General features: G+C 41.8%; 1 protein-coding gene across 4 annotated transcripts in view; it reads left to right on the forward strand.

The window, feature by feature from the left end:
• Positions 1-15,599, forward strand: part of JMJD1C (jumonji domain containing 1C) — a 250,851-nt gene extending 235,252 nt beyond the window's left edge. For 3 of the 4 annotated variants that reach the window (XM_075841133.1, XM_075841132.1, XM_075841136.1), the window contains 13 exons: positions 8-97; positions 275-417; positions 2,204-2,417; positions 2,698-2,903; positions 4,626-4,904; positions 6,344-6,512; positions 6,615-6,705; positions 7,716-7,846; positions 9,674-9,796; positions 10,958-11,097; positions 11,650-11,826; positions 12,755-12,886; positions 14,650-15,599. In XM_075841133.1, coding sequence (XP_075697248.1) covers positions 8-97; positions 275-417; positions 2,204-2,417; positions 2,698-2,903; positions 4,626-4,904; positions 6,344-6,512; positions 6,615-6,705; positions 7,716-7,846; positions 9,674-9,796; positions 10,958-11,097; positions 11,650-11,826; positions 12,755-12,886; positions 14,650-14,739 — 1,985 coding nt within the window. In that variant the 3' untranslated portion in view covers positions 14,740-15,599. The remainder of the gene's footprint in view (positions 1-7; positions 98-274; positions 418-2,203; positions 2,418-2,697; positions 2,904-4,625; positions 4,905-6,343; positions 6,513-6,614; positions 6,706-7,715; positions 7,847-9,673; positions 9,797-10,957; positions 11,098-11,649; positions 11,827-12,754; positions 12,887-14,649) is intronic. The other variant, XM_075841135.1, reaches the window with a different exon arrangement.
• Positions 15,600-16,986: the final 1,387 nt, after the last annotated feature.

Raw genomic sequence — 16,986 nt, forward strand, 5'->3', positions numbered from 1 at the left:
CTTTTAGATAAAGAGTTGTACACCTGGTTGAAATGCGTAAAAGGACAGCCTCACGATTACAAGCACCTAATGCCTACTCAGATTATTCCAAGCTCTGGTAAGTCGCATTTAAAAAACGTTCTTTTACTTGTGTGCATTGGTTGACCAAACAAAATGTAAAATATAAAACGTTAATGACGGTCGGGTGTGTTAGAAAGAAATGTCTCCTTTCACATATAGAATATGTATTCTGGATATTTAGATCATCAAGTATTTATTTTCTGTTTTGCTGCAGTTCTGACTGATCTCCTCGAGGCAATGCACAGCCTTCGAGACAAATTTGGGATTAAATCACACTGCCAGTGCACTGGTAAACATGCCTCACAAAGCAACAAGTTTCCAGCAATGAACGGAGTGTCACAGGTGAGGCTGTCACAGGTGAGATGGGACCCCTACTGATAGCAAGAATGAAGTGGCCACTGTACTCAGTAGTGCAACACAGCCCCTATGCAGCTCTTTGCCAAGTGCTGTGTCTGGTATTGCAGTGTAGGGCTGGGTTCACACAAGCATGTTCGGTCCGTAATGGACGGAACGTGTTTCGGCCGCAAGTCCCGGACCGAACACAGTGCAGGGAGCCGGGCTCCTAGCATCATAGTAATGTACAACGCTAGGAGCCCCTGCCTCGCTGCGGGACAACTGTCCCGTACTGTAATCATGTTTTCAGTACGGGACAGTAGTTCCACGGAGAGGCAGGGACTCCTAGCGTCGTACATAACTATGATGCTAGGAGCCCGGCTCCCTGCAGTGTGTTCGGTCCAGGACTTGCAGCCGAAATACGTTCCGTCCATTACGGACGGAAACGTGCTCATGTGAACCCAGCCTAATTCTCTTGGATGGGGCTGAGCTGCAATAACCAACGCAGCGTACTACTGCTGTTGTTTTTGTGGTCCTTGTGGGTACCAGCAGTTGGACCCGCCCAATTATGTATTGCTGGCATATTCTAACAATATGCCATCAATAATTATCACTACGAAGCTTCTTTGAAGAAACGCTAAATACACAAATTGCACCTAAAAAAAAACCCCCATAAATGTTCCCCTTATCTTCTACTTTTCCTTTGATCCTATTTTGTCTCAAATTGATATTAATACTAAGAAATATATGCTGAATTCTTATATATGTGGTCCAGGAGATCAGCCATTCCACCTCCTCCTCAGGCTGGGTTCCCAAGTCGGACGTAAAACCTGCGATTCCACTGCAAAAATCACAAATCAGATTTTTTTAAAGTAATAAAGTAAATACTTCTCCTCCGACCGTTGTTATAGAGACGTGTTCCTCTTTTCTTCATTCGGGCCGGCCTTCTGGGATGACTTTTTATTCCATGTGCCTGCTGCAGTATCATCCCAGGAGGCTGGGCTGCATGGTCAAGAGGGACGCGTCGCTATGACAACGGCTTGGGGTAAGTATTAGCTTGTTTTTGTTTTTTTCAACCACTGCTTTCCACAGCAGAGATTTGGGCCAAAAGTTTTTCAGGCGGAATTCCCTGTGGGTTCTAGGTCGGATAGGCTGCTTAGTTTTACACTTCGTATCCAACCCGTGGGAACCCAGCCTTGCGATGCTGTGTCTAGCTGTAAGGCGACTGGCTGCTGCAGGAGCCTCTTCCCCTGTCTGCAGTAGGACACACAGATCGTTGAGCTCTGCTCCTTTGCTGAGCCACACCACTCGGTTGTTCACAATGCGAAAATAAAACCGATCAGCAGGAAATTAATCCCTGTGTTCTCTGCAGGATTTCTACAGGACTGTTTGTTTCAGGAACATACAGAAAATCCTGCAGACTGACAATCAGTGTGAGCAGGTTTATCTCCTGTTTAATTTAATTATTTCTAGGTTTAGTGTTCCTTTAAAGGGAAACTGGTTAAAAAAACTGGCGTTTTCATCTTTATGATTCATTGGTAATAATTTCAGAATTACTTTTCATTTGAACCACCCTTTTTTGCTGAGAAACAGGCCAAATATTTTTGGGGCGCTGCTTAGTAACAGCTGTGGTGGAGACCATACCAGATGTGCACACAGTGTTGGTCACGTAAAGATGAAGTGGTGTTTTGTTTTTTTTTGCTCCTCCAGTACTTTGGTGCCCAAGTTTTAGGGAAAATATAAATAGGACGTTGACTAACTTTGTAGTTACTTTATGTCACTGATTTGATCATTGTAATTATTATTTTAGGTATTGCAAAATGTCCTCAATCATAGTAACAAAATATCTCTGAGCTTGCCTGAGTCACAACAGCACAGCCCTTCTCAGAAGCCTGAAACCAATGGTAATGCAAGCCCAGGAAGTGACACGAGCAGCGACAGCAAGTTGGCATCTCCAGAATCCCATTCCTCACTCCACTGGCTGGCAGATCTGGCTGAACAAAAGGCAAGAGAAGAAAAGAAGGGTACGTTTCAGACTTGTGTAACCAATGGTCCAGTGGGCATTGCATAGGCTTATAGCAGTAACCCATGTGTATTCAGTGCTGCACATTTATTTCACATATATCCGTGTATGAATGTCTAAGCTGAAGTGTGGCATGTGTGGGCTTAGATGAGTGTGCATACATTGACAGCCTTGTTATTTTTGTAACGTGTATATAATACCTTTTGTATGTTGCCCGTAGTGCCGGGCTAAATTATTTTTGCATTGACCTGTGTTTATGCCTTTAGTTTTCTTAATTGCAGAGAATAAAGAGGTCCCGGTGACCAAACATATCAAAGACGAACAAGATAAGGAAACTGTAAACTCCAAATTAGCCTCTGCTCCATCACAAAATAGTGAGCAAGGCTCCACCCTGCGAGACCTGCTTACTACTACCGCCGGCAAACTGCGCCTGGGATCCACGGACGCCGGCATTGCCTTTGCACCCGTTTACTCAGTAGGAAATCCAGTGAGTGTATGCCGCATCAGACCCAAGTACAGACTTGTATGGAAGTTCCTATGTGCGCTGATATTCTGGACACATTGGAGTTTGTATGTTGAAACTATTTGAATTGCAGATGATATGGGTCGGATAATATGCTGAGAAGGGGAAAGTTATTCTCTTGGCAAAACTCTTCTCAGAATTGAGTTACTTACCAAAGACAACGTAGAACTTGGAAGTAAACGGCAAACAAAGTTGTCTTTGAATGGGAAATGTGAAGAAGTATTTAACATTTAATTGGCGTAGACAAGTTAAATCAGGTTTAAATCTAGTACGGGGAGCAGCAAAACATTCCCAGGCAATAGTGAGTCAAGCTGTGTGTATGCGAGATATGTATGTATATGCATGCCTGCGTGTGTGTATGCCACACATAGGTGTATATAAATGTGTCCCAGTTAGAAATGCTGAATTTGTATGTTTTTGGGCTTCTCATATATTCTGCACTGGGTCAGGGTTACTTTCCTGACATACATACTTCACTTACATTCTGGTCCTCCTGAATTTTATCTCTGCGTCTGAATCAGTCTTACTATTGTTCACACGTGGCAGATTTGTTGCAGTCATTTTTACAACTGGAAATTTGGTCGATACATCTGAATGCGGTTGTTTATGCAGCATGTGCATAGATTTCTGTTGATCCAATTCAGATGAATAAAACCGTATCAGACATTTCTGGAACAGATCTGCCAAACGTGAAACCCCAAAAAAGGGTTTGTCCAAGAATTGAGAAAATTAATCTGGCTGCAGGAAATATTCTAAAATAAAAACCAAACATTACTCACCTGTTAAATCTCCGGCGTCAATGCTCCAGTGGTCCCGTAGGTCTCTTTATTTTCCTGGAGTGATGACCTGCCGTACAGTCACGTGACTGCTACAGCCAATCACTCGCCTCAGAGGTGATGATACCATGTAGGGAATGTAGACACGCATTTAGCAGGAATTGAAGTGAATGGGAGAAGGCTGCAATACTGTGAATCCGGCTGTGAGAAGGCTGCAATACTGTTACATTTGTGTCAACGATTTACAGTGCGAAAGTAGAAAAGGGGTAGGAGTGCATGTACGAGCGCTGCACCCCCTCCTAAACAGCTGACCGGTGGGGGTCGCGGGACTCGGACCCCGAGCCATCAGCTATTGATGGCCTATCGTGAGAATAGGCCATCCTTTTTTACTGGCTGGAAAACCCAAAGTCTACCAAAAATAAAGTAGTTTATATTCTATGCACCTAAAAGGTGGAGGAGATCTGTACTGTTTGTAGACCACTAAGGCTTTGATCACATCTGCGTTCTGGTTTTTCGTTGTTCTGCTCCTATGACTGAGCAGAATAACGGAAAACCTTAAGTACTGGATCCGCCATATGACCGATACCAACAGCTTTCGACAGAACCCATTGAATTTAAGATTTTGTCAGGTTTCTGTGATGGGGTCCTTTATTTTACCAGAAAAAAATAGCGCAGCATGCAACACTATTTTTTGGGATCTTTTGGAGCATACACAATACTATACGTTTAGGAGAAGTTTCCTAGTAGGCATTGCTATTTCTGGGGAAAGGGATAAGATGCATTCTTGTAAATAATTCAGCTTTGTTAAACTTCATAGTTTGCAGATTTGTGAAATATTAAGTCGTTTTTTTTTTTATTAATGTCATTTGCAAGGGTTAATTGTTTTTTTTTTTTCCTTTTCAAATAACAGAGCACTAAAGGTGGAAGGTCTATGCCAAACATCTTGGATGACATCATTGCATCAGTGGTTGAAAACAAAATTCCCGCCACAAGGCCACCTAAACCCATCATAAAATTTGAGCCAAAAGAGGAAAATCCAGAGAGCCGCAAGCCACCGCTGGAGGAGAAAACCAGAACATACAATGAAATTCCACATTCTTGGATCTGTGATCGGCACATTTTATGGTTAAGAGATCATAGGCATAACAGCAATTGGAAGATCTTCAGAGAGTGCTGGAAGCAGGGGAAGGTTAGTAACTCACACAGGACCACTGGGATTTGGGGATCTGAAACACATTTTAAAGGGCTTTTATGGTTTTATGTAAATATAGCTTAATCCTTGTATAATCGTTCTGCAAATGTATAATATACTTTGGGTTTTAGTTCCTCACTTACCAATATCACTGCTTTCTTACATTTATATACAACTGACACAGGTGCCCAAGTGTAATATGCTGTACCAGGCCAAACTCCTTTGTCAGCTGGACATTATCAGAATAGGTTTTCAGCCACTGGGTTTACTGAAGGCAAGAGGTGGGGGATCATATACTCAACATCAATGAGGAGATCCCTCATGGGATGTAGAAGGAGTAAGCAGTACATGATTGAAGCTGTGCTGATTCATAAGAGCTAGTGAAGTCAGCAGCATCCTGGACTCACATCCGGCATGTTTTACTAGGTGGGACACGTTCATATGAGAAAAGTCTGAAACTAGGAGCAGGTTGCAAACTGCATATAGGGGTTTAATGAATATTGATGACAAAGGTGTCCATGGCCTTTAAGACCCCTTAGACCTAGAGACCACTCAAGCCATCTGTCCTTTTTTATTAAAAGCTATATACGTTGCCACTGCGCGTGCTGCCGCTGCGTGGGCATGTGCTGCCGGTGCCACACTGGGCGGGTACTACTGCTGGTACAGTTACCACATCTATTTTCTACCACTGGTAACTTAAGTTTAATAATTTTGATATCCAACAAACCCAAAGCAAGAAACCGGAGATTGTGAGGTTTTGTTCTTTTTTTGTTTGGACATTGTTCAGTTTGGAAGTGCTTCATCATTCGCACAACCAGGACGGGATGTCTATTCACAATCCCGATACTTCGGTAACGTCTGTGTGGGACTTACAGCAGAGCAAGCGTAATCTCGCGAGATCTCGCTGTAAATGACCGCACCAGCGGAATCTCTGTGCTGTGTGAGTAAGTCACACTCAAACGTTACCGACGTGTCGGGATTGTGAATAGACGTCCTGGTTGGACGCGATGTCTATTTACTGTCAAGACGCTTCAGTAACGTTAATGTGTGTATGTGGCTGCACATAGTGAACAACGCAGGATCCGTATGTGCAGAGTAAATTAATAGGGAGAAGTGTATGACGCTAATTGGTCACTGATTGGTCAGCGTCATACACTCCTCTAAACAACACCCACTTGGTCAAAAGTAAAAACACGCCCAGTTGTCCATTAAGAAAGTCATTAGCATAAATCTAAAATAGGTCATAACTTGGTGAAAAATGATAGTTTTTCTAAATAAAAAACACTGCTGTAATCTACATTACAGCGCCGATCAGATTATGTAGGAGATAGGGCAATTATAATCTGGTGACAGAGCCTCTTAAAGGTAAACACATGATGTATGGAAGACTTTCTCAATTGCAGGTTTAACCTTTTTAATTCAACATTTTCTCACAGACTGTTGTGGTTTCTGGAAATCATAAGAAAATGAACCCAAATCTGTGGAAATCGGAGGCAATCAGCCACGACTTTGGGGAACACCAAGGAGATCTTCTGAACTGCAAGGAGGGACTAGTGTCAAGTGGCAATGTCAAGGAGTTTTGGGATGGATTTGAGGATGTCTCTAGTAAGTATCACAGTTTTACCTGCAGAATACAAGGGAGACAGTTTCTGTAAGTTGTAAATGTGACACTTCTAATCATTCAATTTTTTTTTAATGGACTCACAGAACGGCAAAAACTTAAAAATGGCGAGACTATACTTTTGAAAGTGAAAGATCAGCCTTCTGGAGAAGACTTCAAAAACATGATGCTTGCCAGGTAATATTGTCTTGTTGCTTTGCATTAATATCCATGATCTCATTATTTTACCCCAAGCTATTATGATAAATTACCCTCATAGAAATATTTATCCACATGTTGTGTAAACAAACATTTAAGTAAAGTGAATCTTTGTGCCGCATGTAACATTACTATGATGATACATTTGTGTCATTCTTGGAGAACATTAGGTTAAGTTCATGCGCAGCGTAAATACTGCGGATTCTCCACAACTGATTTTCATTTTGAAAAATCTGCAGCATAATATGGTAGCAGCAGAGTGGATGCGATTTAAACAAATCTCATCCACGCGCTGCGGAAAAAGTGGTCAGAAATTGACCTGTGGTGCAGTTTTTTAATTTGCAGCATGTCAATTGTATTTGCGTAATCGCTGCTTTTGTGTTGTGGTTTTCCACATTGAATTCAATGGGGAGGTAAAACCTGCAACAAATAGCAGATGTTGCGTTTTCTGCGGTGGAAAAGCAGCAACTGAGAAAATAAATCTTATACTTACCCAGAATTCTGTATTTCTATGTCCAGCCTGGCCTCATGGGATGACGTTTCATCCCAGAAGGCCGGGCTGCAGGACGTCAGAGGGTAAGTTGTGTTTTTTTGGGGGTTTTTTTCTACGTGCTGTTCTCCGCATCTGACATTCCGGTCAATAAACTGCACCACAATTTGGTGCGTTTTTTCGGCCTGAATTCCCTGCGGTGCCCAGGGCTGATGTGCTGTGCGCTGTTATGCGGCGTAGCCATAAATCTAGAATGACTTAAAAGGTCTATGGAGGAAAAGGGTGTTACTGGGTTACATGCACTAAGTGATGAGCAGAATTTCTTTGTTTTCACATAGTACAACTGTGTGGGGTTATCTTATATGGGTATCTGTACATTTTTCTTGGCATGGTGTTAGAAAGTATTTCTATTATAACGTGAACTGATTATATTGTTAGAATGACAGGACATACTATTATCAATGCCTGACCGTACCGCCTGTATGTTCTGTCCCCCCAGACATGATGATTTCTTTAGAATGCTACCAGTCCCAGAATACTGCAACCCAGATGGGAAATTCAACCTCGCTTCCCATATGCCAATGTTCTTTGTACGTCCAGACTTGGGCCCAAGGTTGTGTAGCGCTTATGGTAAGTGTTTTACTTATAAAACCTGCTGAGAATGGTTACTTCTAAATAATATTTAGACTGTGGGTATCAAACCCAGTAGGCTTGTTATTGAAATAGGTTGAATCCAGGTACAAGACCCTATCCACCTGCATAAGACCAGCGTGGTGTTTGGTACCGCAGTACTCTAGCAAGCGTCCCAGACCCTCTTTTTCTTGTAGAGGTGGGAGATGTTACTAGACCTGCCAATATATATGTATATATATTTTTTTTATATTAAATCTACATATTATTAACAGTCGTGTCAGGCGCCACTACCATTGAAAACTATAGCTAGTGCCCGGAGGAAGGCACACACATTAATGAGATGAGGCGGATTCTTCTGTCTCCCCTAGAACAATCCATGGCTGCCTCACCTGGTGTCCCTGTCTGGAGCAATGATGTGGGCTGGGGTAGGGGTTCGATTTTTAGGTCCGCTATACTCTGTGGATAGTGGTTTTGTCTCCTTTTCTGAGCTTGAGGGGGAGGTTTGGGGTCTCGAGGAAGGCTTTTTATCATTATCTCCAAATAAGACGTGCCTGCTCGGCCCAGTTTGGTTCTGACATGCCAGCTTTGGGGTTTTCAGAGTCGAGGACTTGCTTGGTACCCCTGACCTTCCTAAAACTCTTGCTCAAACCTATGCCTTGTTGCTGTCCTCTGTAAAACGACTTGTTGATAAGGGCGTTCCTGGGGTGGAGGAGAGATATCCCTGATTTGTCGGTGGAGCTCTCATTCTTTGAGTGCACGAGATGTTTTAACACAGTCACGGTTCATACACAGGATTTATTACACTCCGGTTAGACTCCAGAGAATTGGGGCCTCCGGGTCGGATAGTGGTTTTAGGTGTCAGTCGGATGTTGGCACGTACCTGCACTGTGTATGGTCCTGTCCTAGGATTTCTCCATTCTGGTCTAGGGTTGTGGAGTTTCTTCATGATAATTTTGAGTTTCCCCAGGTTCTCTCCCCTCAGGTGTGCCTCTTGGGCATTATGAATGAGATAGCACAAGGTTATTGTGACAAAATATTTTTTAGATTCGCTTTGTTTTGTGCTAGGAAGGTTATGATTATGGCATGGAAAGCCACGGTGTGTCTGTCTCGAACATTGGTTGCAATTGGTGAATAAGTATGTACCCCTGTATCAGAAGTTATACCCTAGCAGGAGATGCCCTGACAAATTTGGGACGATATGGGCTAGGTGGTTGGAGACCTCGGACACTGCTATCTAATCTGTTTTTTTTTTTTTTTTTTCTCTTTCTTACTGGCTGGAGGGGGAGCACTGGGAGATGAGAGGAGCGAATGTGTCACTGGAGTGTGACTGGGTGTTTGTTTTGCCTGTTCTGGGCACTGATAATGGTCTTCTTATGATCCTGTTTTAATTGCAATATACGAATATCCTTATGTGATCCTTCAGGTCTATATGCTGGCTTTTGCATTGTGAATGTCTGATATTTTATGGTGATTATTGCCACCTAGTTCTGGTTGGTCAGTATGCTCTGTTGTTTTTGATTGCAATGTTGTACTTTTGTACCATGAGAAAAGTTAATAAAAGAAAACCTTTAAAAAAAAAAAATAATCTCCATATTATGGTGTCTGCACTTTGATGTGATTGTATTGTCATGTACAGGTTAGTGTTGAAGGGCACCGCTTAGATTCTTCTAGTATGGGAGGCCGACCCCAACGCTTTACACATCACACCAGTATAAGAGCCTGTAAACAATGCATTCATTTCTGGATATATATTTTACTACTGATGACCACTGACTCCAATGAGCGGCAGATTCAATTTCAACTTATTTTTTGTTCTAAATACAGGAGTGATTGCCACCAAGGATCATGACACCGGCACAACAAACCTTCATATAGAAGTGTCCGATATGGTGAACATTCTAGTTTATGTTGGTGCGGTCAAAGGCAACTTGGCTGCTAGTAAATCAGGTATGTGACCATGTGATTTGAGAAAAAGTCTACTTGATTTGTGATGGACGGGATAAGAGCTGCATGTGCTATGCTTTACAGAACAAGTACCGGCAATCCGAATACAAGCATGTGTATGCCTTGTGTATATAGTATTACAGCTTGTCCTACACCAGTTGTACAGGGAGCACTCAGTGTATTATGGAGATCAGAAGACACTTGAATGGATTGTGCATACGATGTTTATCCCCTTCCTGACATAGGGAGGATGGATGGGGGAGTATGGAGCGGGCTGCTGCTCCATAAGTTCAGCGTGTCGGATGTTTGAAACAATGTAACGAGCAGGATCCCGCAGTGAAAAGCGACTGCGGAATCTGAGCCGTTAGAAACAGGGCGGTACCAATAAAAACGACTGCTCGCCCTGCAGAAGTAATAATAAAATAAATAAGCCCTCATACTGCTCAATTAACGGAAAAATAAGTTATGGCTCTTAAAATTTTGTTTTGTGACGTCATGTTATATATTTAACAATTTGTTTTTTCCTTGGAAAAGTAGTAAAACCTAAAAAAAGACAATATAATTTTGGTATCGCCCTAATCCAATAGAGCCGCAGAATAAAGTTAACATGTCATCTTTACCGCACGGTGAACAGCACCATAAAAACCAAACTCCTAAAACAATGGAGGAATCCGTTATTTTTCCCACCCCACAAATATTTTTTTTTTCATAGTTTCCCAGTACATTTTCCCAGTAAAATTGCAACTTGTCCTGCAAAAAACAAGCCCTCATTCAGCATATTGATGGGAAAATTAAAAAGTTATGGTTTTTAGAAAGTGGGGAGGAAAAAAAAAATCGAAATTGAAAATCTGAAAAATGGCTGCAGCGGGAAGTGGTTAATCATCTCCGGATATATTACACAATGTTTATTGTGCAAAGGAGGAGGAAGTGTTTCAAATATGAAAATCAGCTGCTAGTCCAAAAAAGTATAACATTTAATTGACCTGATTTATCAAAACTAGTGCAAGATAAAACTGGAGAAAACAGCGACATGTAAAATAAGAGCAGCAGTACGATTTGTTGCTTTGGACCCCCTCCCCCTTCTGTGCACTAGATAAATGTCCCACAATAAAATTTTCTAACAAAATCTACAAAAAAATCTTGAAACCAAATTTTCTATTTCAGGCGTAGTAAAGAAGTTTGAGGAAGAGGACATGGATGAAAGCTTGAAGAAAAGACTGAAGGACACCACCGAGGTTCCCGGCTCTCTCTGGCACATTTATGAGACTAAAGACGCAGACAAAATCAGAGAGTTTCTACATAAGGTGAAGGCTCCAATTTCCAATTATTCTCACGTGACATCAAGCAATGTAGAAATGACCAGAACTCTCCGAAATGCTTAGATTTCTGATTCACAAGACCTGTTAATCCATACGCTGGTAGTATATGATGAGGTAATAACATTGAGCACACAGTTATGAAGGGGAAAATCCAATGAGTCACCTGAATTATTGCAAGCATTGAGGAGGTGATGGAGCTAAGAATTCTTGTAGAACCGCTGAGATCATGCCAGGAGATCTGCAGTGTGACTGCCAGTATTCTAGTACATTGTCTGCCATTACTGCTGCTTTCCTTGGGAATGTTGAGAAACTTTGTCATAGGAAAAAAAATTACTAGATCCAGTGTCATTTCTGAGAATTTCCATTTTGGCACAAGGCTATTCCGACAGAAAATGTGGTCTTCACAGGAGACTACAGTTTAGAAAAGTATTCGGTTATGTAAGGATTTTGGCAAGTGCTACAGCGGGGAAATAAACTGCAACCTTTAGCTAAGAGCAATAAAAGAACGTCTCTCTCTCTCTCTTCCGGTCTTTGTAGGCCGCAAAAGAGCAGTGTCTGGAAATCCTTCCTGACCATGACCCAATACGAGACCAGAACTGGTACCTGAATAAGAAACTTCGCCAAAGTCTCCTAGAGGATTATGGTGTGACGAGCCACACGCTTCTCCAGTTCCTCGGTGATGCAGTCATACTGCCCGCAGGAGCCATTTATCAGGTGAGGTCTCCATATAATGTTATATCCATCCCTGCAGCGGATTCAACCGATGAAACATCTGGTGTTATGTAAACTCTGTTACTGCCCTGCCCATCTCACCCAGCAACCCCCTGTAGTCAGTATTCGCACATGCAGTGGATACCAAAAATCTGCATGTATTTAGATATTTTGCCACATAATTTACCTTTTGCATTGTAAGGAATAAAATCCACGGCATATCTGGAAGAAATCCACAAGAGGGAGGGCAATCTATGGATTTGAAAATCGCCAGTATTCTCTTAAGTCACTGCAGGGTTTTTTTTCGGCAGAATGTAAATGGCATTTTCTGAAACCCCATTCCAAATGCATTATACTTTGTTGCGACTTTTCGATGCCACGTGTGAACCTGATGCAGTGCAGGTAAAGCCGTATACATAAAAACTGGTTTACTGTACTTTCACCCCATTGTTAACCTTACACAACAGCAAAACGGAGGCGCAACCAATCAGGGGGGCCTACATAGTTGGTCTTGCCAGCTCCGTTTTTCAAGTATTGGTGCTTTATCTGTCTCCTGCTGCTTCTGCATAGATTTCACCATAACGCCTCATGCACACGGACATATTACGGCTCAGTACAAATTTAGGCTGCTGTGGGTGCCATATTACAGCGCCTTAGAGTCCTAAGGGATTAGATTGCATATGGAGGTATGTTCGAGCAGAATCCACATTAGTGGTATCGTTCCCTAAAAGTATTGCTCCTAGGGGATTATATTGCCGTATTACAAAGCCATAGGGATGCTGCGCGCTGCCTGCGTATATACGTGTGTTGTAGTGCTAGATCTAGTGATCCAGTGCTTACATATTCTGTTCATGGCGGGGGTGGTGAATGATCGTACGCATGCATGGGAGGTGGCACTTACACTTCTGCTTTGCTCTTTCATCTGTAACAGGTACAAAATTTTCACAGCTGCATCCAAGTGACTCAAGACTTCGTGTCCCCAGAACATCTTGTTCAATCATTTCATTTAACTCAAGAGCTGAGACTTTCTAAAGAAGAAATCAATTTTGATGATAAATTGCAGGTAAGGGTACAGACAGCGTTCGGCAAGCCTCGCCTTAATTGGTAAGCGAACGCTGTCATTTTCTAATGATGATTTTCCAACAAAGATCAATGCCTAGCAAAACACACGCTCAAATCCGTGTCCACATTCAGCTTTAGCTCCGTACATAAGTGAAGGTTAAATAAAGTAAAAAATGGGATAGTGTATGTAAAAGTTCTTCTGACCCCTGCATTGTGATCGTATCTTCATTGTGTAGAGAAGTGATACCCCGTATTTCAAAGCATGAGGCCGGATTTACACGAGCGTGTGCCTTATGCGCGCACAAAAAAACGCTGCGTTTTGCGCGCGCAAAAGGTACTTAACAGCTCCGTGTGACAGCTGCGTAATTTTCGCGCAGCCGCCATCATTAGGTCACTCTGTATGTGGTGCTTTTCTGTTTTCAATCATACTTTTTACTGCGGTTGCGCAAATCACGCGTGTCACATGGAAGTACTTCCATGTGGTGCGCGTGATTTTTACGCACCCATTGACTTCAATAGGTGCGTGATGCACGAACAACGCACAAATATAGGACATGTCATGAGTTTCACGCAGCGGACGTACGCTGCGTGAAACTCAGTCTGCACGGCCCCATTCACTAACATAGGTCCATGCGAGGTGCATGAAAAGAAGCCCTAACAGTGAATTGCAGAAAAGCCTGAGCTAGATAACTGTAAAGATATTCTATGTACGGACCCCATGCAGGCAGCTTGTATGTCATGACAAGTGCCATTTGTTTGCACACATTAAAAGGACAAGTAGCTGCCTGAGTTCTCCTCTCAAGAATCAGCGTGGTATTATATTACAGAAGCAAGGTGCACTATACCAGTTCGGACCAAAATATGCAGGTGAATGTGACCTATAGGCCAGGGCTACACCTAGACTTTGTCGTGCTACTGATTTGACTTTAACTATTGAGTGACCGCTGTAGTCCACAATTGCATTCAATGCAATGTAAGTATTTGGACTGCAGTTAAATAGTTAAAATCAGTCAGTAGCGCTTCAAAAAGTCTAGGAGTAGCCCTGGCCTAACAGCCTTGCAGAAAACACAAGGGTTACTTTCCTCCTTATGCGTCATATTTTTGGGCTAGTAGAATGGTGGTGCATAGGGGGAAGGTTTGGGGTTGGCTTCCTATAGCAGACCTCAGAGCACACCGGTCTCTAGCTACAGAGGTTGGAGAGTAGGAGGTTGATCTTCTGGGACACACAGAAGAATGCTTTATACATTTCTTACTGTATCCTCTTTACCTTTTGATCTCATATTGCACTAAGGGACTAAATTCTTTGATTTTTTTTGATTTTTTTAGTGCAGCTAAACTTTTAATAAAATTTGGCATATAATAGTGACATGCCCGACATTTTGATCAGTGGGGGCCCGAGCACTGAGACGCTAAAACAAAGTGGAAACAGAAGCGCTCAGGTGAGCACTGTGCCGATTTAGTTTCTGATCTGCTTTCCTTGATAAGCCGACCGTGTACTCTGAGGACAGCCGAGCGGAAACTAAGTGGCACATCCGCTTTCTTTTAGCGATTAGCGGGGGGTCTCAGCATTTGGACCTCCACTGATAAAAACTTGACATATCATAGTGACATGTCAGAAGTTTTGAAGACTTTAGTTAGACTGAAAAAAAAATCATAAACTTTAAAGAAGAAAATCTATCACATTGAAATGAGGCATAGAGAATAGCATTTTGCAGAATAGACTGTATACTTACACAATTTTTTTTTGTACTCCTGGTGCACTAGGTAAAAAACATCCTGTACCATTCAGTCAAAGAAATGGTAAGATCATTGAAGATTCATGTAGAGGAAATGGAAGATATGGAGGAATCTTAGTTTTTTGTTTAAGTTTAAACTGGATTTGAAGAGATTCTTGTGCCGGGAGAGAATTAAAAGAAAAAAAAAAATAAAGGACACTTAGCGACCCACTGTTTTAGCATCAGTGCCAAGAACTCTTCTCTAAGTATTTACTTGTTACTGACACCACACCAGTATAACACGATCACAGCAAGTGTGATCAGCCTCCCCTGCAGGGCAGGAAGGTCATTACAGGCCTCCCGGCCGCTGCAGGAGGTAGCACGATTGGAGCCATCAGACCGTGCTACCATGTAACATAATGTATATTAAAAGTTTGTGAAAAAGAAAAATGTCAGATTTAAATGTATTTATTTTTTTGACAAAAAAAGAAAAGAAAACAAAAAGTTCTATGCTTTATTGTTGATCAAATGTAAATGTGACTTGTATAGTTTGCTAAAAATAATTTGGATATTTTTCACTACATTGACACAATAACTGTGAGGGTAAAACAGAAATCACCAGCTATTGCCTGCATTTAAAAGCATTCATAACATAATATGAAAGATTACTGCCAAATAACTGTAAACTTTGTATATTATAAAATATAACACGATATTAAAGACACTTCAATGATTTATTGAAGCCGACTCAATGTATAATTAGACATTTAAAGAAGATGTAATTTATTTCAAACAAGTTGTCTCATTTTGGTAAAATTTGTGACATTTGGAAGCTAAATATTATGCTGTGTAAATATATACATATATACATTCAATGATGTATTTTTTTAAAACATTGGCTTGCTTTAATTTGTTAAAAGTGCAAGTGTTCCACATGCTTTGTACATTGAAGTTCAAAGGGGTTTTACATTTTCCATTAAAAAGAATTTCTCAAATGTTGACTTGTAGCACGTGTGTGTTGTGCAAGCCTTCCACATTGAGGTGGTGTAATGTATGTACCTGCGCAGGGGGCAACGGGTTATTATAGTTACAGCTGGTGCATGATGACCTAGAATGACAGGCACAGTCCAAATATTAGTACAATGAATCCTTATGGGGAACAATTCGCAAGTGAATTTGCGGCTATCTCAAAAATTTCAACATGCAAGGTCACGTGAAGGTTTTTCCCCACTGGTCTCTATCAGGACAGTGATTATACATCGCTGTAGCCCTATCCTAAGGTTTGCGATCCATATCGTCTGTCCTTCACACCAATTATACCATAGTTTTAAGATGGAAAAAGCTTTCAGCATAAAGTTGTAACCACACGTACAGATCTTGCCGCATTTTGTTTGGAAATGACAGACAAATGTAATATTTGGAAAGACATTTGCAAACCTGCATGTGTGAATACGCACCCTAAGGCCTTATTCACACGGACATGGACCTTTTGTACGCGCAAAATGGATGTGTATCATCAGCATATGGTGCGCGGCTGCGTGTTGACACTCTGGTTTTATGTTTACAAACAGAAAAGCACGTGATGCTTTTCTGTTTTCATTCATTTATTTATTTTCCTACTGTAGCGCGCATCACCCGGAAGTGCTTCCGGGTGCCGAGCGTGATTTGCACGCACCCATTGACTTCAATGGGTGCGTGCTGCGCAAAACACTGCCAAATATAGGACATGTCGTGAGTTTCACGCAGCACACATACGCTGCGTGAAATTCACTGACAGTCTGAGCGGCCCCATTCATTAACATAGGTCCGTAGCACGGACGTATAACACGTTTGTGTGAATAAGGCCTAAGGGTGCGCTTACCCATGGCATATTTGCATTGTTTTTCCACAGCAGAAACTTTACACTGTATGCCTATGGGGAAAATGTGCCGCAACACAAGAACCAGAGAAATCTGTTTGCGTTTCCCAATATTTTTCCCATAGGCATACAATGTATTTTTCCGCCTTGTAAACCTACAATCCAAGTACACCATGTGTGAGTGCTCCCTAAATGTTTTGGGGCAACTTGCTAGTAAATGTGATGAGGCTCACGTGCGGTTTCAAAAACAAAGCTCTTCTCTTTCCTGTTGGCCTTAGATAACCGCTTGCAATGCCAATCTGCTGCTTCTATGGTCTAAAAGAATATCCAGAATATTTCTAATATACTTATTAAATAAGCACTGCACTTTGAACAAACTTTGCATAAATCAACAATATAAGATATTTCAAAGCTTATTACAGAAAAATGCCTCTTCCTCCACTTATCAGGCTGCGCCTAGCTGTTCATGCACTCTGAATTCACTGCTAAACCCTCCTCTTCAAGACAAGACGGACTATCCGCTCCAAG

This window comes from Rhinoderma darwinii, chromosome 11, assembly GCF_050947455.1.
Source record: "Rhinoderma darwinii isolate aRhiDar2 chromosome 11, aRhiDar2.hap1, whole genome shotgun sequence".
NCBI lineage: Eukaryota > Metazoa > Chordata > Amphibia > Anura > Rhinodermatidae > Rhinoderma > Rhinoderma darwinii.